The sequence below is a fragment of the Bos grunniens genome, chromosome 1 (genome assembly GCF_055505025.1).
Source record: "Bos grunniens cultivar Pamir isolate PY7600 chromosome 1, Bosgru_T2T1.0, whole genome shotgun sequence".
Taxonomy (NCBI): domain Eukaryota; kingdom Metazoa; phylum Chordata; class Mammalia; order Artiodactyla; family Bovidae; genus Bos; species Bos grunniens.
In genome coordinates, this window is record NC_141165.1 from 46,789,348 (window position 1) to 46,817,017 (window position 27,670).

The 27,670-nt window shown below is 35.8% G+C and overlaps 1 protein-coding gene across 5 annotated transcripts in view; it reads left to right on the forward strand.

Moving 5' to 3' along the window:
* The window catches only part of LEKR1 (leucine, glutamate and lysine rich 1), a 204,996-nt gene that overhangs the window by 71,767 nt on the left and 105,559 nt on the right, over nt 1–27,670 (forward strand). The window contains exons 1-2 of one of the 5 annotated variants that reach the window (XM_086391684.1): nt 337–745; nt 12,080–12,265. Coding sequence is in view for 3 of the 5 variants with exons in the window: in XM_086391695.1 (XP_086247821.1) it covers nt 12,080–12,265 (186 nt within the window). In the remaining 2 variants the exon portion in view is untranslated. Of the gene's footprint in view, nt 1–336; nt 746–12,079; nt 12,266–27,670 lie in introns of those variants that run through there. The other 4 variants (XM_086391656.1, XM_086391664.1, XM_086391673.1 and 1 more) reach the window with 4 other exon arrangements.

The window sequence follows — 27,670 nt, forward strand, 5'->3', positions numbered from 1 at the left end:
AATTATGATTAATTTTAAACCTATTATTTCTTTAGATGACCATTAAAATCTATTCCAGTCCCAAAATTCAATAATTATAGGCCTGATCTAAGATAAGCTCTGATATGTCAGTCTTGAACAGTGACTAGAAGTCTGGTTATCCCTGTTAAGTGTACAAATTTGTATTTTAAAACTTTTTCTTCTGTTAATGACTGATCAGATTAGATCTAATTAGATCAGATTTCCCACAGATAACAACTATAAATTCTGGACAAAATTGCTACTTGAGAACACTGGAGAGTGACCAAGTCTAAACACATGGAAGAAACATTAAAAAAAATTGAAAGAAGGTCTGTTACTGTGGAGAAGGCAATGGCACCCTACTCCAGTTCTCTTGCCTGGAAAATCCCATGGAGGGAGGAGCCTGGTGGGCTGCAGTCCACGGGGTGGCTAGGAGTCCGACACGACTGAGCGACTTCACTTTCACTTTTCACTTTCAATTGAAATTGAAAGAAGAAAAATTGAAAGAAGGTCTGTTACTGTGGAGAAGGAAATGGCAACCCACTCCAGTGTTCTTGCCAGAATCCCAGGGATGGGGGAGCCTGGTGGGCTTCCGTCTGTGGAGTCCCACAGAGTCGGACATGACTGAAGTGATTTAGCAGCAGCAGCAGCAGCAGCAGCAGTAGCAGCTAATTACTGTTTGAAAAAAGCCAATCTAAAAAGGCCATACACTGGATGATTCCAACTATATGATGTTCTGGAAAAGGTAAGACTGTGGAGATAGTAAAGAAATCAGTGGTTGCCAGGATAAGAGGGAAGGATAATAGGTAGAGCATGAGGGTTTTAGAGCAGTGAAACTATTTTGTGTGCTACTATAATGGTGAATATGTGTCTTTATACATTTTGTCAAAACCCATAGAACTACATCACTGAGAGTGTACCCTTAATGTAAATTATAGATTTATGATAATGATGTGCCAGTGCAGGTTCATTAATTGTAAAAAAATGTACCACTCTGGGGCAGGATGTTGATGGTGGAGAAGCCATGCATATGTCGGGGGCAGAGAGTACATGGGAATTCTCTGTACTTTCTGCTTAATTTTGCTATCAATTTAAAACTGATCTAAAAAAATATATTATTTTTTTAATTAAAAGAAGAGAATAGCACTGGTTGAATTCCCTGTTTGTTGTTGTTGTTTGTTTTGGTGTTTATTAAATGACTGTTAGATTGAGGGCAGTGTACAATCTAATCCATGCAGGGAAGCTAAAACTTTGATAAAATCTGTTGTCTTTTTGGTTTGAAAACTTGTGGATAGCTATCAAGGCAGCCCTAGCTTTGAGAAGTGCGAGGATACCCTCAAAAAGAGATAGAAAGAGAGCTCAACTTTCGCTTATAAATTCTTCCCAGATCTCTGGCTTATCCCTGAAATAGACTTTAAACAGCTCATCTAAGGTTAAACTGACATTACTGCTACTTACCCTAAGGAGAAACAGTCTTAAGTATTTGAGTTCAGCCAAGTTAACTACTTGTTAAGGCAAGACTACTAGAGTGGGTTGTCATGCTTTCCTCCAGGGGATCTTCCTGACCCAGGGATAGAAACCATGTCTCTTGCATTGCAGGCAGATTCTTTACCTACTGAGCCATTGGGGAAGCCCACTAAAACAAAGCAATACCAAAAAAAAAAAAATCAGTACTCTAGAGGAGCATAATAGAATCCAGCATCTCCATAACATAACATCCATAGCATTTAGGATAAGAAATGAGAAGATGCCTTATACTCAAGAGTAGACAGTCAATACAGACCAGCCTTGAACTGGACTAGATGACATAATTAACTGACTAGGATTTCAAATCAGCCATTAACTATATTCAGTGACATAGAGGAAAATAAGCTAATAATGAATGAAAAGATAGAAAATCTCAGCAAAAAACTACTAAACATTGGAAAGTCAAGAATTTAAAAATATAATATCTAAATGGGAGAATGGCATTGAAACATGTAAAATATCATGCATGAAACGAGAGGCCTGTCCAGGTTCGATGCACGATACTGGATGCTTGGGGCTAGTGCACTGGGACGACCCAGAAGTCTGGGAAGTTTACCCCAGAGGGATGGTATGGGGAGGGAGGAGGGAGGAGGGTTCAGGATGGGGAACACATGTATACCTGTGGCGGATTCATTTTGATATTTGGCAAGACTAATACAATTATGTAAAGTTTAAAAATAAAATAAAATTTAAAAAAAATCTACTGGATAGACTTTTATATCATATTGTGATTACCAAAGAAAGAATCAGTGAATTTTAAGATAGATCAATTGAAATTATTCAATTTGAAGAAGAGAGATATACATTGAAAAAAATGAACAGGAAAGGATTAAAATATACTATAAGTAATAAATATCAGTAAATATGAAATTCCTTTTTCCTTTAAATTGAAAAATGTCTACGCTCATTTAAAGTAAGAATTATAACACTATACTCTGGGGCTCATAAATTATTTTCATTTAAGTTTTAACATGACAACTGGAGCATAAAGAACAGAAGGATGGGGTAATAGATCCATATAGTTGCACGCTTTTGTATTTTATGTGACATGGTGCAGTATTCAATATATGTAGACTAAGAAGTTAAGGATGTATAATCTCTATATCAACCACTAAAACACCAAAAGCTATTAAAAAGCTAATAATAATGGATAATTAACATCACCCAACTTAAGATTTATTATAAAATCACAGTAAACAAGTCACTGTAATACTGGCATATGAATCAACAATAGATCAGTGAAACAAAATAGCCTTGTAAATGACACCTGTTGATATGACCATTTCACTTTTGACAAGGCACCAAAACAATTCAATGGGAAAAGAAAGTCTTTCAACAAATTGTGCTGGAACAACTAAATACTGATGTGGGAAAATATACTTTGACTCCTACATCACATTGTACATAAAAATTAATTCAGGATATATCAGAGTTAAATATAAAAGCTAAAACAAGGAACACCAAAATATCTTCATGAATTGATAGTAAATAAAGTTGTCTCAGAGGACAGAAGTAAGAACTACCAAAAAAATTGATTAATTAGACTTCATCAAAATTAAAAACTTCCACTCATCAATAGATACATTAGGAAAATGAATAGGTAAATCTCAGATAGAAAATATTCAAAAAATCTGTGACAAAGGACTGCTGTCCAGATTACATAAAGAACACCTACAAGTCAATAGTAAAAGGACAAACAATCCAATCAAAAATGCCTAAAAGATTTGAGTAGAACACTTTACAAGAAAAGATATACCAATGACCAATAAGGACGTGAAATGGTACTTAGCATTGTGAGTCATTAGGGAAATGCAAATTGAAACCAGTGAGATACCTGTACATACCCACTAGGTTAAAGTGAAAAAGACTTGACAGCAGCAAATTTTGGTGAACAGGGCAACGGAAACTTTCATACAACAAAAAAAAAACTTTCATACAAATTGATCAAAGTATAAAATGCTATAGTCACTTTGAAAAAAGATCTGATAATTTTTTAATAAAACTAAAGATACGTCTGTCTGATAACACTGAAATTCTTCTCTTTGGAATTTATCATGTCCCGCAAATGAAAGCATATGTTCATAAAAATATTCAGTAACTTTATTCAAGCTTTATTCAAAATAGCCTTATGGTAAAAGCCTAGAAGTACATCACTAGAATGGATTATGTAAAAATAAACAACAACTGAACAAACAGTGGAATATAAAATGGACTATAGTAATGCAGTAACCTGGATAAGCATCAGAAATATTATGCTGCCTGAAAGTAACCTTATACAAATAATTGCATATTGTAAGATTCCATTTATATAATGTTCTAGAATAGGCAAAACTGATCTACAGTTGGGAAAAAAGACAGAAGCAACACTAGTTATCTCAGAGGGGAAGATTGACTCAAAGGGACATGAAGGCACTTTTTGTGGTGACAGTAATGCTTTCTATTTTGACAGAGGTTTGGGTTACACGATGGATGCATTCTTCAAAACTAATCTAATGATACATTTGAGGTTTGTGCATTTCTTTATAGGTAAAATTCCATTAAAAAATTAGAAATCTATATTTAATGCTAGTTAATAATGTGTTTAGGGAATCAAATATATTGACTTATCTTGAAATGCATAAAAATGTAAGTTGAATAGATGAGTAGCTATGTGATAAAGCAAATATAGTAAAATGTTAATTGAAGAATCTAGGTGTTGTGTATATTTGGTTCAATACTTCCAACTTTTCTGTGTATTTTAATTTTTTTTTCATTAAATGTTAGAGAAAAGAAAGCATCCTAACTGTATAACAACTTCAGCTAATTTTATTATATGATGTGTGCCTTTAGAGGTGAATTGTGTATGATAATAAAGTACTCCTAAATTTTTTACTTAATTTTGAGGATTAAATTTAGACAAATACAGATAACTATTATAACAACCATGTTTTCAGCTGCAAAACTAACAATTTTTAACATTTTACTTTAAAAAATATATAATTGTTTATACTTTAATATGTATGAAAAAAGAAAAGTGAAAGTCACTCAGTTGTGTCCGACTCTTTGCGGCACCATGGAATATACAGTCCATGGATTCTCCAGGCCAGAATACTGGAGTGAGTAGTCTTTCCCTTCTCCAGGGGATCTTCCCAACCCAGGGATCCTGCATTGCAGGTGTATTGTTTACCAGCTGAGCCACAAGGGAAGCCCAAGAATACTGGAGTGGGTAGCCTATCCCTTCTCCAGGAGATCTTCCCGACCCAAGAATCAAACTGGGGTCTCCTGCAATGTAGGCAGATTCTTTACCAACTGAACTATCAGGGAATCCCAAATATTTAAAGGTAAATGGAGAATCCCACAGACAGAGAAGCCTACTGGGCTACAGTCCATGGGGTTGCAAAGAGTCAGACATAACTGAAGCAACTTAGCACACACGCAGAAATCCTACTGGCAGGGCTCTTGAGTCAGAGAGCCAAAGTTCACATACTGACTCTACCACTTACAAAATCTCTGGACCTCATTGTCATCATCTGTAAAATGCACATGCACACACACACCACAATATGCCTATGACAGTAAAAATCAAGATATGTCAGCTTCTATTATTTTATTCTAAAGTCTATGTTCCTTCTGTTGTATTAGATTTTCACTTATCCTACAGAAATGTTCATTTGGTTGTCTTGTAGATTTTCTCCTAAATAATGGAACAAAATTAATGCTCTTCACCTATAGTTTAAATATATGTATATATATGTGGTGTACTGGTTTAGTCGTGCAGTCATGTCCAATTCTTTGTGACCTCATGGGCTGTAGCCCACCAGGCTCCTCTGTCTATGGAGATTCTCCAGGCAAGAATACTGGAATGGGTTGCCATGCCCTCGTCTAGGGGATCTTCCCAACCCAGGTCTCCCGCATTGCAAGTGGATGCTTTACCATCTGAGCCACCAGGGAAGCCTTTCTCTCTCTCTCTCTCTCTGTGTGTATATATATATATATATATCTCCAAAGAAAATGAAAACACTAACTCCGAAATATATCTGTACTCCCTTGTTCATAGTGGCATTATTTACAATACATGCAAACATGTCCAAGACATGGAAATAACCTACGTTTCTGTTAATAGGTGAATGGATAAAGAAATTGTGAGATATATATAACACAATATTATATATCATATAATATTATATATTATAAATTATATATATACATATGAAGAAGAAGTGAAGTCGCTCAGTCGTGTCCGACTCTTTGAGACCCCATGGACTGTAGCCCGCCAGGCTCCCCTGTCCATGGAATTCTCCAGGCAAGAATACTGGAGTGGGTTACCATTTCCTTCTCCAGGGGATCTTCCTGACTCAGGGATCGAACCCGGGTCTCCTGCATTGGAGGCAGACGCTTTAACCTCTGAGCCACCAGGGAAGCCCATATATATTTATATAATTGGATATTATTCAGCCATAAAAACTGAAATCCTGCCATTTGGAACAACATGAATTGACCTTAAAGAGGTTATGATAAGTGAAATAAGCCAGAGAAAGATAAAAACTGTATGATCTTCTTATATGTAGAACCTAAAAAAACAAAAAATAAACAAGAAAAGCTACTAACCAGATGCATAGGAAAGAGATTAGATTTGTGGTTATCAGATGTGGGATCGAGGGGAGGGAGAAGGGGAGTTGAAGTAAGACTGTTAAAGTTTAACACTGCTCTATGATATGTAGGAAATTTGTTAAGAGAGTAAATCTTGAGAGTTCTTATCACAAGGAGAAAATTGTTATTCTTTTTATTGTATCTATATGAAACTATGGATATTATTAAACCTATTGTAATCATTTCACAATAAGTATAGATTAGACCATCATAGTGTATACCTGAGACTTATACAGTGATGTATGTCAGTTATTTCATAATTAAAATTTGAAACTAAATATATATGTGTATGTATTTATTTAGATCCATACAAATATGTTTAACAAGGTATTTTTTTTTGAGATATAGTTGATGTACAATATTATATATAGTTTCAGGTATATAACATAGTGATTCACAATATTTAAAGTTTATATTCCATTTACAGTTATTATAAAAAGTTCACTATATTCCCTGTGTTTTGCAGCATATCCCTGTAATTTATTTGTTTTGTACAGCCCAAGTGGTTCTTGATAAGAGTGATAAGGTTTTTGACAAGGATGCACAGCAGAGGAAAGATAGTCTAGCCTTTTCAACAAAGGCTGGATGGTTCTGGGTATCAAAGACTTTGATCTGAACCTCATACCTTATATAAAAATTAACTCAAAATGAAACATAATTTTAACTGTAAAAGATAAAGTTATTAAACTTTTAGGGAAAAAGGAGAATCTTTGTAACCTCGCATTCTTAGACTGAAAAGCATATACATAAAAGGAAAAACTGATAGAGTGGACCCCAGCAAAATTAAGAACTTTTCCTCTGTGAAAGACCCTGTTAAAAGGATGGAAAGGCAAGTTACAGACTGGAGAAAATACATATCTGGCAAAGGGCTTTTATCTAGAATTTATTTTTTTTTTAAACTTTCAAAGCTCTACATCAGAAAAATAGTTCAGTTAGAAAATGGGCAAAATACATGAGCAGAAATTTCATTGAAGAAGATATGCAGGTGGCAAATAAGCACAGAAAAAATGTTTAGCATCATTAGTCATTCAGTTCAGTTCAGTCGCTCAGTCGTGTCCAACTCTTTGCGACCCTCAATAACCTCATATATGCAGATGACGTCACCCTTATGGCAGAAAGTGAAGAGGAACTAAAAAGCCTCTTGATGAAACTGAAAGAGGAGAGTGAAAAAGTTGGTTTAAAGCTCAACATTCAGAAAACGAAGATCATGGCATCTGGTCCCATCACTTCATGGGAAATAGATGGGGAAACAGTGGAAACAGTGTCAGACTTTATTTTTTTGGGCTCCAAAATCATTGCAGATGGTGATTGCAGCCATGAAATTAAAAGACGCTTACTCCTTGGAAGGAAAGTTATGACCAACCTAGATAGCATATTGAAAAGCAGAGCCATTACTTTGCCAACAAAGGTCCGTCTAGTCAAGGCTCTGGTTTTTCCAGTGGTCATGTATGGATGTGAGAGTTGGACTGTGAAGAAGGCTGAGGGAAATGCAAATTAAAACCATGATGAGATACTATGAAATATCTCTTACAATGTCTAAAATTTTAATTGAGTATAGAAGTGTTGGCAAGGAGAAAAGAAACCAAATCACTCAATATTGCTGGTGAGAATGTGACATGGAATAGCCATTCTAGAAAATAACTTTACAGTTTCCTCTAAAGCTAATAATGCACTTAACACATGACCCAGCAGTTGCGCTTTTAAGCATTTATCCAAAAGAAATAAAAATCTAAGTTCATGAAAATACCTGTACATGCGTTTTCATAGCAGCTTTATTCATAATAGCTCAAACTGGAAATAACCCAAATGTCCTTCAATGAATGAACAAACTGTCCTTTGTCCATAACATGGAATACTACTCAATAATAAAAAATAAATAGATTATTAATACATGCTCAAGGGACTAGGCTGAGTGAAAAAAAATCTAGCCTCAAAAAGGTTACATATTATAAGTCTATTTATATAGCATTCTTGAAATAAAATTCTAGAGAAGGAGAACAAACTAGTTGTTGCCAGCGATTACAGCTGGTGGGGATAGGAGTAGGTGTGGCTATAAAGGGATAGCAGGGTAACTTTATGGTGATAGAATAATCCTGTATTTTGATCGTATTGGTATGAATAATTATATAAACCTACATATGTGATAAAATTGCAGAGAGCTACGCATATGTGCATGTGTGTGCGCACACACACACAAATAAAGGTGTGTATAGATGGTCAAATCTGAATTAATTCTGTGGATTTTACCAGGATCAGTTTCTTAGTTTTGATAGAGTACTGTAGTTATACACAATGTGAGTATGGGAAGAGGAGGAATAAAAGCAGCACAGGACCTTCCCATACAGTTCTTTATAACTTCCTGTAAATCTCTATTTCAAAATAGAGGTGTTTTTTTTTTTTAATCTATATAGTGTTTTATGATCCCTTCGTTAAATAGTCACTATTTTAATTCACTATTCCATGTCACATTAAAATAGAGGTGTTTTTTTTTTTAGTCTATATAGTGTTTTATGATCCCTTCATTAAATAAATAGTCACTATTTTAATTCACTATTTCATGTCACATTAAATAGTAAATCTAGCATTTCAGAGTTTTTAAATATTATTTAATATCAGTATGCCTTGGTGATAAGGTTATATATAGAGGTTTCCTAAAAGCTTATTTACTTAACATATTTTTATGATACTTTGACTAAGCTAACAGGACTAAGAACAACAAAAAAGTCTTATCAAGGCAAATAAATTGTATGAGATTAATTTTGATACTAATAATTATACTTGCATCAGGTAGCAAATTATATCACACCTACTTTAAAGCTTTAAAGTAACTTTAAAACTAAAAACATCCATTGGCTATAAACTTGGACAATATTACATTTTATTTTATTTTATTTTTTAATTATTTATTTTTGGCTGTGCTGGGTTGCTACACACGGGCTTTCTCCAGTTGTTGGTGAGCTGGGTGCTTGAGCTTCTAATTGCAGTGGCTTTTCTTGCTGCATAGCACAAGCTCTAGGTGCATGGGCTTCAGTTGTCGATGCTCACAGGCTCTAGACTGCTGGCTGAGTAGTTGTGGTGCATGGGCCTAATTGTCCCACGGTGTGTGGAATCTTCCTGGACCAGGGATCAAACTCATGTCCCCTCTATTGGCAGGCGGATTCTTTACAACTGAGCCATGAGGGAAGCCCCACAAACATTTTAAATAATATACTTCTTTTTTCAATAGTAACTTTTGTGATCCACACTTTTCGTAAGATTGATGAAATTAGAGATAGAATAGGCCTAATGTGCTTATCCTATTTAAAATGTTTCCTTCTTTTAGATGTGTGTATTTACTGCCTTACCAAGTCTGACATTAAATAATTTAGGGCTCAAAATGCTTGCCTCTGAAGTGAAGGGAGAGGTAAAATACATATGTGGTATATTAGAAACTATTAGAAGCTTTGCTCAATAATGCCTTTACTCATTTAGTAGATATTTATTGAGCTTCTGTTAATTCTACGATATTGTAGTAGAAATTATAGGAGGAATAAAAAATGAGTAAGATACTGTTGTTCAGTTGCCAAGACGTGTCCGACTCTTTGTGACCTCATGGATTGTAACACACCAGGCTCCTCTGTCCTCCACTAACTCTGGGAGTTTGCTCAGATTCATGTCCATTGAGTCTATTACCCCTGGCCTAAAATAACTTGCAGTCTAATAGGAGGCCACATGTTTACATATGATCAATGCCATAGAAATGGTGTAATTGGTGTAACATATCTGGTCAGGAAACATTTCAAGGCAGAGGTAGCACATGGGATAGTGAAAAGATAGGGAAAGCATAAAGTGGGTACAATGACCAGAATAAGTAAATCATAATTTCTGAATCCCAAATTGGGACACATAACTGACAATTATGAAGTTGTATTAATGACAAAGGTAGGATTGAGTATTTGACACCAGGATTGCCATAGGTATAGGGAATGTATAGTTTGCCAAGGGTGAGTTAATTGACCCCATTGTGTTTACTCTTCTAATTCCATGTTAGAAACATTGTGCCTCCTATTAGTTTTTAAATCTTGCTGTACTTTTCCATGTGTCAAAATATATTTCACAAATGAATTTTATTGCAGATTCTTATTCTTTTAATATCAAATAGAAAGTCACATTGACACGAGTAGTTATTTTAGAGACAGATAGTAGTGTACACTGAGAGAGTCAGCTGCAAACCTAACCAGTATCATTCTGGCAGACGATAAATAGGTCACAGCATGTGTGTGCTCCTCTGCAGTGTCATTCTGACTTCATCTTAGATAGATATGCTTAGGGTACGGTACAATTTATTCAGCCATAAGAAGCCACCTTTATGGCTACAAAAATACCCAGGAAGATTTTTTTTAGGCCTGAAGAAAAATTGCAACCTCCTTGTTTTCTTCAACTGTATTCTTTTAAAGACTCTATGTACTGTTAGTAGTTTTCCTCACACAAATGGCAACATACCCATAAAATTTCAGAAGCATAGAGCTAGTCTTAGGGGAAAAAATTCCCATGTAAAGGAACCCCCTGGAATATAATAGACCCCCACTTATTTGGTCTCTGCCAAATTCTTTATCTAGGTTTTCCATTTTGACTAGGAACAAAAGTGAAGAAGGTGCCAGACCCCTTGTGTTCATGCCCTTGGTCTACCTTAAGTGCCACTTTTTCTTCCAGATGTACTATCTTCCCACAGAAAAACATTTTGCTTTTCTCTCCTTAGACCATTCCTGATCCTACTCATCCCCATCCCTTGGGGCATGCTCTCTTCTCTCTGCTCCATTCAGCATACTGCTTTATTTCTCTTGTAACCTTTTACTGGCCATGTTGCCTCTGCAGCCATGTGTATCCCATAGAAGTCTACTTCTCGTCTTCACTGGCCCATGTGGCTACTATTTCTGCTCCAAGACCAGTAAACCAAGCCGCCTTTCTTTGACACCCTATCACACCCTAAACCAATCACACAGTCCAGGATGAGCTAAACAAGGAAGAGAATGCCACGTGAACTCTCTAGAAAAGCAGACTGTCCAGATTTTTATGTAGATCACATCTTCTTCAATTCAGTTAATTGTGGTTGTACAAATTTTATAGTATTTTTTATTATTATTGCATGTGTGTTTATATGTTTTAATGGTGATTTAAGGCAGCAGTGCTGAAAAGACTGATGGAGAGCTTGATAATTATCATTCTGACAGATAAAATGTTCTATGAATTTCTCACAAAATTATATAAAATTAGCACATTAAAATCTACATAATGCTGTGAAGGCATATTTTTATTAAACTTAATCTAAGTAGATAGAGTAATAAGAAGTGATTGCTATGATGAAATTCTAGTCTCATTTTGAGTGGAGAGTGTTATTAGAATCATTAAGATATACTAACTAATACTTTCTGCCCATAAATTTATTAGTTTTAAACACTGGTTCCTTTTATTTCTCTCCAACCCACCACCTTTCTTCATAATTTGTGTAGAATATAGCCTAGTTATCTCCCAGAAATTCCTCACAACCAGCTCATGCTAGCACATTTAAATTTACTTTTCTGAATCATGTTGCCAAGAAAACAATTTAATTTCAATAAAACCTAGAACATTACAGAGATATTATGCTATTTATTCATATGAGTATTTAAAAAGCAGGCAGGATTGTCATTTAACACAATTTAAAGGCTTTAAAAAAACTACTAAAAGGTTTCCTGTATCATTTTGCAATACAGTCTTTTTTCTCCTTTCTTTTTCAGAATGACTACTAAATTAAAACTCAACTTTTTGGTTATACTCTCTATACTCTCAGAGAAGTCATCTTGGCTTTCAACTATCAATTTTCTAAAATAAAATAATCATTTTTTTAAAAAAATGTTTTATGATCCAGTGTTGTCTATTTGTAAACTTTGAATTTTCTTTACAGAGATAAAGATGCTAAATAAAAGTTTGACAGTGTCCCAGAGAAACAATGTATGCCTTGAAGAGGAAATGAAAAATCTGAAGTTGTTGTCAGATGCAGCCATATTGAGATCTCAGCAGATTCAGACATCCAAACAACAGGAAGTAAACTTGCAAACCAGATGCCATGACTTGCAAAAGGAAGTACTAGGTAAAAGAGAATTATGTTTTGCTGTCTTTAGCAACTAGCTGTAATAAGGAAATGTATAAATTTTTATTTCTCTTATAATCACAACAAAAATCTTGTTTTAACTAGTTTGTGTTATGCTGCTGCTGCTAAGTCGCTTCAGTCGTGTCCAACTCTGTGCGACCCCATAGACGGCCGCCCACCAGGCTGCCCCGTCCCTGGGATTCTCCAGGCAAGAACACTGGAGTGGGTTGCCATTTCCTTCTCCAATGCATGAAAGTGAAAAGTGAAACACGCTCAGTCGTGTCCGACTCCCAGCGACCCCATGGCCTGCAGCCTACCAGGCTCCTCTGTCCATGGGATTTTCCAGGCAAGAGTACTGGAGTGGGTTGCCATTGCCTTCTCCAAGTTTGTGTTATAAATATACCTAATTATTACTATGCCAATAACTGATTCTGTTATAAATGTTTGCTATCACCCATTCCTAATCTGCCATTTAGAGTGGCAAGTATTAGTGAATACAATAAAGACTTTTCAATTACAGTGAGATTTCAGGAAAACAAAGTAGGAGTTGCTTTTGTATATCATCCCCAGTGGGTGGTGGTTTAGAATACTGAAAGACTATACAGTATATGCTGTTATATAAGGTAAGTCCAAATTTTTAGATGTTCCTTCATTTTTCCAAATGAAAAGATAAAAAATTATGTTTTGAGAGCCTTGGACAAGGTTTTAAAGTGTTTACCTTAGAACATTGAGTATATCAGCAGTAAGGCTATGGGGATTTGTACTTTTTCCTGAAGGCAGTAAGAAATCATTGACAACTGGTTATCAGGAGAATGATACAACACAAGAAGTGTTTTAGCAAAATTAAACCGTTAGCACTGTATGGAGGTGTTCCGAACATCAAAGAATTGGAGTCAGATAGCCATTTAGAAAACATGTTTGCTGGTAACCTAGTCCCTAGACCAACCATAAGACACTGAAATAGGGTAGAACATAGAACACTAACATTTTTTTAGGTGGTAGCATGTACTAGGGGCTTTCCAGGTGGCTCAGTGGTAAAGAATCCACCTGCAATGCAGGTGATGCCAGTTTGATCCCTGGGTTGGGAAGATCTCCTGGGGAAGGGATAGGCTACCTGCTAGTATTCTTGCCTGGGAAATCCCATAGACAGAGGAGCCTGGCAGGCTCTATGTTGTTGTTTTTGTTTAGTCACTAAGTCCCGTCCGACTCTTTTGCGACCCCATGGACTGTAGCCTGCCAGGCTCCTCTGTCCACTGCAGTAAAAAGAAAAGTGAATGCTGCCAACAACTTTGAAATCTTACATGAGATGGACATATTATTAGAAAAATATATCTTACCATAACTTACTCAAAAAGATTAAATGTTCCTATAACTATTAAAGAAATCAAAGCAATATTTTCTCATCAGAAAAAAGCTAGATTATATTTTACAAGCAATTTCTGCCAACTTTGAAGGAAGGGAGGATCCTAATTTTATACAATATTTTCTAAAAAACTGAAAAATTGGAAATATTTCCCAACTCATCCTATAAAGCCAGGGTAAACCTGTTACCAAAATCAAGACAAAAATATTAAAGTAATATTATAGATACATTTATGTTATAAACATCAGTGTAACAATTTCAACTGTATATTTGATACTTTCAAAATATTTTGAACCACTTGAATATATTCCTCATTGATAAAATTAAATAAAATTATGTAAAATAAAACTCTTAATATGCCATTCTGTTATTTCAGACTTCATAGAGGAGGACAAATTTAGGATGGATTTGCTAAAACATACATTTCATAGTTATAAATAACTCTTAAAAAATGCAGTCCCCCCCAAATTAAAGGTTATTATTCTTATCTCTCTTTTATTTCATCATTTAATCTGATTTCTGCTGCTGCTAAGTCGCTTCAGTCGTGTCCGACTCTGTGCGACCCCATAGATGGCAGCCCACCAGGCTGCCCCGTCCCTGGAATTCTCCAGGCAAGAACTCTGGAGTGGGTTGCCATTTCCTTCTCCAATGCATGAAAGTGAAAAGTGAAAGTGAAGTCGCTCAGTCGTGTCCGACTCTTAGCGACCCCATGGACTGCAGCCTACCAGGCTCCTCCGTCCGTGGGATTTTCCAGGCAAGAGTACTGGAGTAGGGTGCCATTGCCTTCTCCAAATCTGATTTCTAAGATAAGCCATTTCCTTAAATGTTTTTATTTCTTGAAAGAACAGTAAAACATTAGAGAATGTGTCTTATATTGCATGTAACAGGCAGTTAAGGGTTAAGTCAAGTAACTACCTTTCTATATTTGAAGAAAAGAAGTAATTTACTGACATAAGACAAGAGAAGAAAAGGAGAACATTTTCACTAACTAGGAACCCTCTCTGCCAGTCATTTGACTAGCACGACTGAAGCGACTTAGCAGCAGCAGCAGCAGCAGCAGCAAGCATCTTTCATCTAATCCTCATAGTATTCTAATGTGTACACGCAGTCCTATCCAATTCTTTGTGACCCTATGGACTGTAGCCCTCCAGGCTCCTCTTGTCCATGGGATTCTCCAGGCAAAAATACTGGAGTGGGTTGCCATTTCCTTCTCCAGGGGATCTTTCTGTCCCAGGGATCGAACCCAGGTATCTTATGTCTCCTGCATTGGCAGGCAGATCTTTACCATTATTGCCACCTGGGAAGCCCCATTCTAATGTGTAAGCTTTTATTATTCTTATCAGACATAGAGAAGTAGGCCATGGTCACACTGCTAAGATTCAAACTCAGGTCTCTGTTGGGCCAAAGCTTGTTAGCTCTTTAATCATTTCACTCAGTTCCAAAAAGGCATATGAAAACACTGAACTCCTTTTCTGTGTTAAAAAAAAAAGGGGGGGGGAGGATGAATTTCCACCCTCCACTTTCCTCTTACAAAAATGGACCATTAGCTTAACAAGTTTTCTCAGAATTAAAGCTAAGGAAGCTAAAAATTTCCAAAATTGCCTGACCATAAGAATATCCAGAACTGTGGAAATTTGTGTGGCAAGATAATAAAGGGACCTATTGAAAGTGTATATTCTTGCACATCAGTTCAAACACATTAAGTATCTCCAAGATTCTAAGATGCTGTACTCTTAATAAATGCTCAAGGTGATTTCTGTGATGAGGCAAATTTTGTACTAGTTTGAAAATAAGGAAAATAGGAAAAAGCATGTTCACATTTCAGCGTAGTAAAAAAAATAGAAAGGCTTATTTTAAAAGGAGTGTTTGTCACTGGTTCCACCATCATTTGGCTTTTTAAGATTCTCATGTCTGGTCTCTTCACTCTTTACTCAGATTTTAGCCTTACAATGGGAGAGTCTCTGCTCTTAACACTTTGATGAAGGCTGGTTAACTGTGAAGCTGATGTGCTGAAGAAATTATTAGGAATGAAAATTGTATAGCAGTAGTAAAAAAGATGCAGAACCAGGATGCTTAAATTTAACTTCAGGAGCCAGAGTAGGCCCGTCCCCTCAACCATCAAGGATACTGGGGTGCCAGGTCCTGGGGCTTTCCACCCTCTGCCATTTGAGAATTTGTACTTTTTAAAACAGAAAAATGTATATTATTTTTATTTACTTTTTTTGTAAGTGATTTTCCATCTTCTTTTGAGGTTTAGGGTTATTCTTTGTCTGCACTGTTTACAATAATCGTTTCACTCTGATTCATCACTTGTTGAGGATCCATCAGTTCATGGGAGGCATTGCCATAACAATGTTAATAAAATGTTTTTTTGTTTGTAAAAAACATATATATAAAATAAACAGAATAGATTAAAATAAGCATTAGTGAGATTTCTTAGTTGCAAGTACTAGAAATTAATTATCAAAGGATTTTATTGAAAAGATATTATGTAGATATTCAGAATCTTTGAGAACGTGGTTAGAAGATGGTTCGAAAACTGCGAAGCTAGAACTGCCAGAAACACAGCCTTAATCATGCCCCGCCAAAACCATCTGGAGAGGGTGCAGCTGCTATGTCCTCGAAACACTGGACACCCAACATGATCCCCTACCTCCTCTGGTCCTGAATACTGGTTGATCTTGGAATAAATTCTCTACTGCTTCTGCTACTTTGTGTTGGTTGCTCTCATTTCAGATCTTGGGAAAATATATTTTTAAATAGTCTGGAAAGCAAGGACGGTGTTTAGCTCCCTAGGTCTAGCATATTTGGAATAGGTTGTTATAGGAGTGTTTAGCAGCTGTAAAAATAACCATGTGTATTTTTAGAACAGAATAGAAAATCCAGAAGTAGAATCAATTTTAATATAAGTGTTATTAGCAAATGGGAAAAACAAAATTATGTAATAAGTGGGATAGGGATAACTGAAGCAAAATAACCCAAAGACACCAAAATAAACCTCAAATTAAATAGGAAAAAAATAACAGGAAAAACTAGCACCAAAAAAAGATATAGAACTTACCCTAATTATAGAGGATAAAGCAGCACTTTAGAAATTACAAAGAGTAAAATTGATAGGTTTTGCCTATAAAAATGTAGAATATCTGAATTAAAAAACCTGCCAAACAACATAAAAATAGATGGAAAAAAATTTATATCATATATGATATGCAAAGGGTTACTATCCAATCAATATAAATAATTTATTCAAGTATGTGAGAAGACTCCAAGCAGGCAACTGCTAAAAAACAGAAACAAAATTAACACCAGAAATATGGTAAACAAGCAAGAAATATTTAATTACTACTGCTACTGCTAAGTCACTTCAGTCGTGTCCGACTCTGTGCGACCCCATAGACGGCAGCCCACCAGACTCCCCCGTCCCTGGGATTCTCCAGGCAAGAACACTGGAGTGGGTTGCCATTTCCTTCTCCAATGCATGAAAGTGAAAAGTGAAAGTGAAGTTGCTCAGTCGTGTCTGACTCTTAGCGACCCCATGGACTGCAGCCTACTAGGCTCCTCCATCCATGGGATTTTCCAGGCAAGAGTACTGGAGTGGGGTGCCATTGCCTTCTCCATTTAATTACTAATAACAAAATTAAAAACATTCACCACTTCCTTTTATATTAATACAAAGACTTTAGTGGTAAAGCTTCTCCTTTTCTTTGGTGATAGAAAAATATTATATTTTTATAACCCAGAAAACATTGTACAAAATGACAGGCTGGATAAATCACAAGCTGGAATCAAGATTTCATGGAAAAAAGCAATAACCTCAGATATGCAGATAATACCACTCTAATAGCAGAAAGTCAGATGGAACTAAAGAGCCTCTTGATGACGGTGAAAGCGGGCTTAAAACTCAACATTTAGAAAACTAAGATCATGGCATCTGGTCCCATCACTTCATGGCAAATAGGGAAAAAGTGGAAGCAGTAACAGATTATATTTTCTTGGGCTCCAAAATCACTGTGCATGGTGACTGCAGCCGTGAAATTAAAAAACACTTGCTCTTTGAAAGGAAAGCTATGACAAACCTAGCCAGTGTATTAAAAAGCAAAGACATCACTTTGCCGACAAAGGTCCTTATAGTCAAAGCTATGGTTTTTCCAGTAGTCATGTATGGATGTGAGAGCTGGACAATAAAAAAGCCTGAGTGCTAAAGAATCAATGCTTTTGAATTGTGTTGCTGGAGAAGACTCTTGAGAGTCCTTTGGACTGCAAGGAGATCAAAGCAGTCAATCCTGAAGGAAATAAACTCTGAATATTCAGTGGAAGGTCTGCTGCTGAAGCTGAAGCTTCAATATTTTGGCCACGTGATGCGAAGAGCTGACTCGTTGGAAAAGACCCTGATGCTGGGAAAGAATGAAGACAAAAGGAGAAGAGGGTGGCAGAGGATGAGATGGTTAGATAGCATCACTAACTCAATAGACATGAATTTGAGCAAACTTCAGGAGATAGTGAAGAAAAGGAAAGCTTCTCATGCTGCAGTCCATGGAGTCGCAAAGAGTTGGATATGACTCAGTGACTGATCAACAAACCCATAAAGATGTTTGTGATCAAATAATCTCCTTCTTTGAATTTATGTCTAGGAAACTGCAGAAGTTTATTTACTTGCAAAGATCATATTTTTAATGGTGAGTGGCTAGGAATAATTTATCCCTAACTCTAATGAAATGGGTAATAAATTATCATATGCCATTACTTGGAACATTATTTAGACTTTTAAAACAACAATATGAACACTGGGCATCAGCATGAGAAATGCTGTAATTATAACATTACATACTAAAAAAAAATAAAAAAATTGTGTATACCTTAGAATTATGTCAAAATAGGTATGTTTATGAATAGAAACTAGAAGAGAACAATAAAGATGAGAATAAATTTTAATGTGATGGAAATATGGGTGATTTTTCCCTTATTTAATTTTTTCTGATTATAAAGAATAAACTTTCTTAACAAAAAGAAGAAAAGTCTACAAATATTTTAAGACTCAGCTCACATTCCACCTCCTACAATTTAAAAAAAACAAAACAAACTCACCAAAATAATTCAGTGCTGGTTAGACATAGTTGTTATATTCATTAACTCCTCACTTTCATTAAATGAAGTCCATATACAAATCAAAGGTGCAGCTAATCTGTTCAGTTCTTCATGTAGAAGTTGTGTAGTTATAGATGTAATACAGGTTCGTCTGAAGGACAGTGTAATTGCAGAGCAAAATAGCACAAAATTTCAAGACTAAATTAGGTTTCTGCTGCTCATATAGAATAGATTCACTCCATGGGTAACAGCATTCAGACTGTGTTAAGAAAGAAAGAAACCGTCTTAAAAGGCTATCTGTTACCACTCTCTTGGTTGAAACCATTGGAAATCAATAGGTCATAGTGGACAGGATCATTAATGCTTTTCTTTTTTTTTTAATTTTATTTTATTTTTAAACTTTACGTAATTGTATTAGTTTTGCCAAATATCAAAATGAATCCGCCACAGGTATACATGTGTTCCCCATCCTGAACCCTCCTCCCTCCTCCCTCCCCATACCATCCCTCTGGGTCGTCCCAGTGCACTAATGCTTTTCTTAACTCAAGATGACAAGTACCGCTTCCTATGAACCTACCCATGAAGGGAATTAGGTTTGTTGTTGTTGTTTTGCTTTTGGATTTTTTTTTTAACCCCACAACAATCTTATTTCCATATCAAGTTCTCCATTGAAATTGTTAGAACATTTGGAATGTTTTTTAATGTCCCTCTTACTTTATCCGCAAGTACCCTTGGGGGACCTTTGTTGGCAAAGTAATGTCTCTGCTTTTCAATAGGCTGTCTAGGTTAGGAAAGCTATAGAACTACAAGTGCAGGAAAGACAGCAAAATTTCCATCTCAGGTCTTGGCAGTATTGTATTCCCATACTTGGTACACTTTTTTTCTTCCATCTAGGGTCCATGGGGGAATTTTACAGGTGTTCCCATTTCCAGTGGTCCAAGACAGCCCCTCTGCTACCCTCTTCTCAGTACCTGTTTTCTATTTGCTATAATCTGCTTTTGTCTGTGCTCACTATCCATTGACCTATATGCCAGGCTCTTACCGCAACTCATCTTTTTCCATCAATTGGTGCTGGGCTGACCATATCCTGGGAATAACTTCATTTTTTCAGTAACTATTTATTTGGCATTAACCACATACCAGCCAACTGGCCTCATCTTCACTTTGACTTCTGGTGTGCAGATGCTCTCCACCTCTTTACAGGTCTTCATGGGATGTCTGATTCCTAGCCCCACACTGGTTATATGTGCCAGCACTCTTAATTTTAGCCATTCTTAACAGCCTTTTTTTGTCTTTATATTAAGAACATGCTATAAATTTCTCTAGCTCCAATTTTGTAGCCAAATTACTTTTACTTTCTCTACTATTTTACATTTACTTTCATAATTTTCATAAACTTCAACAATCTTACTTCTTAGTCTGCTTTCTTTTAAATACATGCCTAATTTTTCAATTACTAATGAATTAATGTGCTTAAGATTTTCCAATATCTCAATACTCATCATTGATAGCTTTTCCAGCTTATTAATATCTTTTCAGAAATCATGTCGATTATTTGAGAAGAGGAAAAACCATGCATCATAGTCAATATCTTCTCCCCGGACGAATCACTGGATTAGCATAATGAACATGGCATTTTACAGTTTGTTTGGGCAGATGAAAATAAGGGCAGACTGATACTGTGCATCTCTTGACTCTCCCTGCGTCTTGTTTTAAAGAAGCATAATTATTTGCTCAAAGAATACAATAAGAAGTATTTAAATACATTTTTTTGGTATGAGCTTTGTAAATGACTTTTTATAATTAGTAATCTTAAATCCAGTTTTTAAGTATTTGCATTGTTTATATTCCTTCTTACAAGTCCTTTTCCTGGCTTCTCCACAGTTGCAGAACCAGCTTTTAAGTGAGTGATAAGCATCACAGTAAGGCTTCCTTTCTAGTACTAGTTAAACTTCTCCCCTTCTGTTTTCTAGCCTAATTTATCTGCCCTACCTTCTGTCCCCCATTTTTTCCATCAGAGCATTCAAAGGTTTTACTATTAATTTCCCCTGTATCTTGCAATCTCTAATTTCGTATCACTTGCACTTTTATACTGTGGCTTCTTATTTATGCTTTTAGTTGTTCCTAAATCTCTCTTAGCTTCTCTCTCTTAATAAGTGAATTAGCATGTTATACTTTTAACTAGCATGAATTTTTTATATTCTGAATTTTTAAAACCTGTGCTGTATACTGTGTCATTACTCTGTGTACTTATAAATAGAATTTAAAAGTTCTGATGTTTCATATAAATATTTTTATTTTTACACTGATACTTTTTCTTTTAAATCACCATTGAACAATTTCAACTTTAATTCAAGTATATAGTCTTTATGATCTTTACTTTTCTACATAAAAATTTTTCTTTGTTTGGCCCACATTTTCCCTTTGTCTTTTGAAACATAAATGCTTGAAAATGTAAGTTCATACGATAATTCTAGTCCATATATTTGATAGTGGTGTAAGAGTAAATCATAGGCACTAATTAGCAGCTTAATCTTAATGCCAAACTTTCATCTTTTTCATAGGAAAGCTTATAATATGAAATTTTAGAAGCTAAATTCTCAGTTCCCTTTTAAAGATTTATTTACATACTTTTGTAATTTTATGTTTAGCTCACACTAATATAGCTTCCAAATGCATAATTTATCTCAATTGATAATACTCCTGTTAGAGGTCATTGTGACCCACAAACCCATCCATTTAAATGATTTTCCTTCCACCTAGTAGAATAGTGTCCTTTACTTTTGTCAGCAGTCACAAATATTAGAAGACAGAATTAAGATAAATCACTTTAGCATTAATGTTCTTCCTAAAATTTATTTGACCAACTTTAAAATTTATTCCTAGTGAAAACACTTTTGGGTATTCTCTCAGGAAACTTTTTGATGTAATAAATAATACATAAATATTTTACTTAAATTGTTTTGCACATATGTTTTAACATCCTAGTTGAACTTTTAAAGAATAGCCTTATTGAGAAATACCTTAAATATAATAAAATTTATGCATTTTAAGTGTACAAATTCAGTGGTTTTTAGGATATTTACAGAATTTATGACCATCACCATGATCTAATTTTAAAACATTTCTATAACCAAAAGAAACCTCCTGGTCATTTATTTCCCTTGCCCTCCTGCCCCTCCCCCACAAGTCATTCATTTGCTTTCTTTCTGTATAGATTTCCCTATTCTAGACATTTCATATAAATAGAATCATATAACATGATCATTTAACGTGATCTTTGTTGTCTGGCTTATTTGACTTAGCATAATGTTTTTGAGTTTCATGCATGTTGTGTACTGTATAAGTACTACATTCCTTAATTAGTAGCTCCTGTGTTAAATTGGAAAAAAAAAAAAAAGAGTGACGTGGTTCAGTTTTAAAAAAGTACTGATTCAGGAGTCAAACACTTCTGCTTTCTGGCAAGTTTATGCCTTTTACAGGACTTCTGAATAAGTTATCAATTTATTTGACTCAGTTACTTCATCTATAAAATGGGAATATGATCAATTCAGTTCAGTCGCTCAGTCGTGTCCAACTCTTTGCAGCACACCAGGCTTCTCTGTCCATCACCAACTCCTGGAGCTTGCCCAAACTCATGTTCATCAAGTCTGTGATGCCATCCAACCATCTTGTCCTCTGTCATCCCCTTTTCCTCCTGCCTTCAATCTTTCCCAGCATCAGTGGTCTTTTCTAATGAGTTGGCTCTTTGCAACAGGTGGCCAAAGTATTGGAGCTTCAGCTTCAGCATCAGTCCTTCCACTGACTATTCAGGATTGATTCCCTTTAGGATGGACTGGTTGGATCTCCTTGCAGTCCAAGGGACTCTCAAGAGTCTTCTCCAACACCACAGTCCAAAAGCATCAATTCTTTGGCACTCAGCTTTCTTTATGGTCCAACTCTCACATCCATACATGACTACTGGATAAAGCATAGCTTTGACTGTATGGACCTTTGTCAGCAAAGTAGCGTCTCTGCTTTTTAATATAGTGTCTGGGTTTGGCTCAGCTGGTAAAGAGTCCACCTGAAATGCGGGTGACCTGGGTTCAATCCCTGGGTTGGGAAAATTCCCTGGAAAAGGGAAGGGCTACCCACTCCAGTATTCTGGACTGAAGAATTACATGGACTGTGTAGTCCATGGGATCGCAAAGAGTCGGACACAACTGAGAGACTTCAGTTTCTCTTTCACTAGGTTTGTCATAGCTTTTCTTCCAAGGAGCAAGCGTCTTTTAATTTCATGGCTTCAGTCACCATCTGCAGTGATTTTGGAGCCCAGAAAATAAAGTCTCTCACTGTTTCCATTGTTTCCTTATCTATTTGCCATGAAGAGATGGAACTGGATGCCATGATCTTAGTTTTTTGAATGTTGCGTTTTAAACCAGCTTTTTCACTCTCCTCTTTCACTTTCATCAGAGGCTCTTTAGTTCCTCTTCACTTTCCTGCCATGGTGGGGGTGTCATCTGCATGTTTGAGGTTATTGATACGTCTCCCGGTAATCTTGATTACAGCTTGTAGCTTTCCTTAACTACCGTGTAGTGTTCAGAGTCAACAAGAAAAAATGTAGGAACACAAAAGAACTGCACAAACAGAGAATATTAAACCACCATTTAAAGTGGTTTTTCCTGCTGTGAGAGCAAACCAAATGGTTATATTTAGGATAAAAGTATTAGAATTTCCTTAAATACTCCTTTAATAACCAATGAAAACTATGAATTTTAATTTACTCAAAAATCTGCCTCCACTAATTTATTTTCAGTTAACAATGGCTAGTTGTAACAGCAGTTTGTCTGCTCTTAGAACACATTGCTGAAGAAGGGAGTGTCTGTGATTAATTCAGGAGTCATCTCATGCATGGCAGATGGAAGACTCTCTGAACAGAGTTCCACTGTGACCTTACCTGCAAGGCATGATTTTCAAAGGGAGTCCACTGTAGTGAATTGACCAGCCCTATGATTGCTTTTGAAGCCTTGAACTCCAGAAGGAATAACATAACCTTGTCTTCCAAAACAGGAGAAGTGCTGATTTTACAAACAGAAAACTAGGGAGGTTTAAAGTAATGGAGGTTTAAAGTAATCCTTAGTTTTGCTAAATCCAACAGCTGTTTTTTCTTTAATGGAAAAAAAATTTTTTTGTTTCAAAACAGATTTTCTCAAAAAGATGGAAGTAGGAGTAGAGGTAGGGAAGGAGGTAACACTTTAAATTCTTTTTTTTTTTTTAATTCTTTTCCATTTTGGCTTATCATAGGATATTCCAACAGATCTTAAAAGAGGCTAACTTGACATTGGGATACTGTTTGGGATGCTTCTATACCCAAAAGCAGGGATTGCACACACCCACACCCCCACCCCCACAAAAAAATACATGGATAACCTACAGACTCTAGACAAATTGCAAACCAGATGATATCAGCTAGAACCCAGAGAGTTCTTACATAAAAACAGATCACAATTGGAATATGGAGACTAATAAAAGGGCCTATTGTAGAAGCCACTTCATCTTTGATCACTGGAGTCTTAGAAGAAGTCTTTGTTTCCTTTGTCGTCTGCTCCTGACTTTGAGCTTTCCTATAAATATTATTTCTATTTTACATATTTTCTTCATTTTACAAATGTTCAAATCTTAGAATTTTCTTCACTTCTCTTAGGCATCCACTCCTTAGGATGGTTATCTCTTCTCTGAGATTCCTTTCTCACCTTTGGGATAGCTGTTATTCTGGTTCACTCTCTAGTCATGTTTCACCTGTGCCAAGGCAACCTTCTTCCTCTCCCTCCTTCCCCTCCAGTGTGATTTTTCTCTTTTAAGGCTAGATCTTAGCCTTGCCACTTTCTCTGACTTTTCTTTGACTGCACTATCGCCCTCAGGTCCTTGGGTTAAATTTAGACATCTTTTTTTTTTTTTTAAATCCTGTGGACTCTGCACTTTGCTTTAATTCCTAAGTCTGCCTCTCTCGGAATGATTAGCACCATTCATTCTTTTTTCATTATTGAAATATAATTGATGTATATAACATTGTGTTAGTTTCAGGTGTATGAAATAATGACTTGACAATTGCATACATTATGAAATGATCACCACACTGTCTAGGAACCATCTGTCCCCATGTAAAGTTAATACAATATTTTGTACCATCTTCCTTATGATGTATATTATAGCCCATGACTTATTTATTATATAGCTGGAGATCTGTACCTCTTAATCCACTTCACCTATTTTCCTCTGGCAACCACCCATTTATTGTCTATGAATCTATTTTCATTTTATTTTTAACATTCTGCATGTCTGTGAAATCATGTGTATTTGTCTTTGTCTCATTTATTTTACTTAGCATGTTTGGTTCAGTTGTGTCTGACTCTTTGCGATCCCATGGACTGTAGCCTGCCAGGATCCTCTGTCCATGGAATTCTCCATGCAAGAATCCTGGAGTGGGTTGCCATTCCCTTCTCCAGGGGATCTTCCTGACCCAGGGATTGAACTGGGGTCTCCTGCATTGCAGGCAGATTCTTTACCATCTGAGCCACCAGGGAAGCCCCCCTAAAACCATCTTTGTTGTTGCAGATGGCAAAATTTCATATTTTTATGACTGAGGAATGTATATATGTGTGTGTATGTATATTTATATAACATACCTTTTTTATCCATTTATCTGTTGATTTAATGTGGTGTAGAATATTGATTGATTTGCAGATATTGAACCATCCTTGTACCTCTGGAATAAATCTGAATTGATTATAATGTATTATCCTCTTAATATATTGTTGAATTTGGTTTGCTATATTTGTTGAGGATTTTTTTCTATGTTTATCTGTAATATTGGCCTTAATTTTCATCTTTTTTATTTTTATTTTATTGTATTGATGGTGTCTTTCTCTGGTTTTGGTATCAGGGTGATGCTGAGCTCCTAGAAAGAGTTTTGAAGCATTTCTTCTTCTGTAATTTTTGGCATCATTTGAGAAGGATAGGTGTTATCTTTTTTTTTTTCTAATGGTGTGTACAATTTGCCTGTGAAGTCATCAAGTCCTGGAATTTTGTTTACTGGCAGTATTTTTAATCACTCATTCAGTTTGATTACTGGTAATCAGTCTGTTCATATTTTCTGTTTCTTCCTGATTCAGTCTTGGGACATTGTATGTTTCTAGGAACTTACTTATTTCTTCTCCATTGTCCATTTTATTGGTATGTAGTTGTTTGTAGTAATCCCTTATGATACTTTGTATATTTTTGTGGTGTCAGTTGTAACTTTCATTTCTGATTTCACTTTTTTGGGCCCTCTCTCTTTTCTCTAATGAATCTGGCTTATCAATTTTGTTTATCTTTTCAAAGAACCAGCTTTCTGTTTCATTGATCTTTTTGTTTTCTGATTTATATTTCTCCTATATCTCTCTGATTGTTATTATTTTTTTCCTTCTGGTAACTTTGGTTTTTGTATTTTCTTCTTTTTCTAGTTCTTTTAGGTGTAAGGTTAGTTTATTCATTTAAGATTTTTTTTTGTTTCCTGAGGTAGGCTTGTGCTACTATGAACTTCCTTCTTAGAATTGCTTTGCTGCATCCTATAGACATTTCTATTTTTACTTGTTCCCAGGTATTTTTTGTCTGATTTCTTTGGTAATCCATTGATTGTTTAGTACCATATTGTTTAGCTTCCACATGTTCTGTGTTTTTGCAGGGTTTTTTTTCCTTATATTTGATTTCTAGTCTCATGATGTTGTGGTCAAAAAAAGATGCTTGATGTGATTTCAATTTTGTTAAATGTGTTGAGACTTTTTGTGTGGCCTAGCATATGATCTGATGTGGAGAACATTTCATGTCCACTTGAATTTATATTCTGTGGCCAAGCGTGTGATCTGATCTGGAGAACATTTCATTACAATTAAATTTGTATTCTGTTGATTTCAAATGAAATATCTCTATATCCATCAATTCATTTAGTTTAATATGCTGTTAAAGCCAGCGTTTTCTTATTTATTTTTCTGTGTGGATGATCTATCCATTGTGTAAGTGGGGGTTTTAAGTTACTTACTATCATTGTACTACTGTCTGTTTCTCCTTTTATGTCTACTAATATTGGCTTTATATATTTAGGTGCTCCTGTACTGTATGTGCACAAACATATACACATACATATATAAACATATATATGTATATTTTAATGAGTATTTCAAGTTAATTATCTCTTAAGTTCAGTTCAGTTCATTCAGTCGCTCAGTCATGTCTGACTCTTTGTGACCCCATGGAGTGCAGCACGCCAGGCTTCCCTGTCCATCACCAATTCCCAGAGCTTACTCAAACTCATGTCCATTGAGTTGGTGATGCCATCCAACCATCTCATCCTCTGTCATCCCCTTTTTCTACTGACTTCAATCTTTCCCAGCATCAGGGTCTTTTCAGATGAGTCAGCTCTTCACATCAGGTGGCCAAAGTATTGAAGTTTTACCTTCAGCATCAGTCCTTCCAATGAATACTCAGGACTGATTTCCTTTATGATGGACTGGTTGGATCTCCTAGCTGTCCAAGGGACTCTCAAAGTCTTCTCCAACATCATAGTTCAAAAGCATCAATTCTTTGGCACTCAGCTTTCTTTATAGTCCAACACTCACATCCTTACATGACTACTGGAAAAACCATAGCTTTGACTAGATGGACCTTTGTTGACTAAGTAATGTCCCTGCTTTTTAATATGCTGTCTAGATTGGTCATAACTTTTCTTCCAAGGAGTAAGCATCTTTTAATTTCATGGCTGCAGTCACCATATGCAGTGATTTTGGAGCCCCTAAAAATAAAGTCTCTCATTGTTTCCACTGTTTCCCTATCTATTTGCCATGTAGTGATGGGGCCATATACCATGATCTTAGTTTTCTGAATGTCGAGTTTTAAGCCAGCTTTTTCACTCTCCTGTTTCACTCTTATCAAGAGGCTCTCTA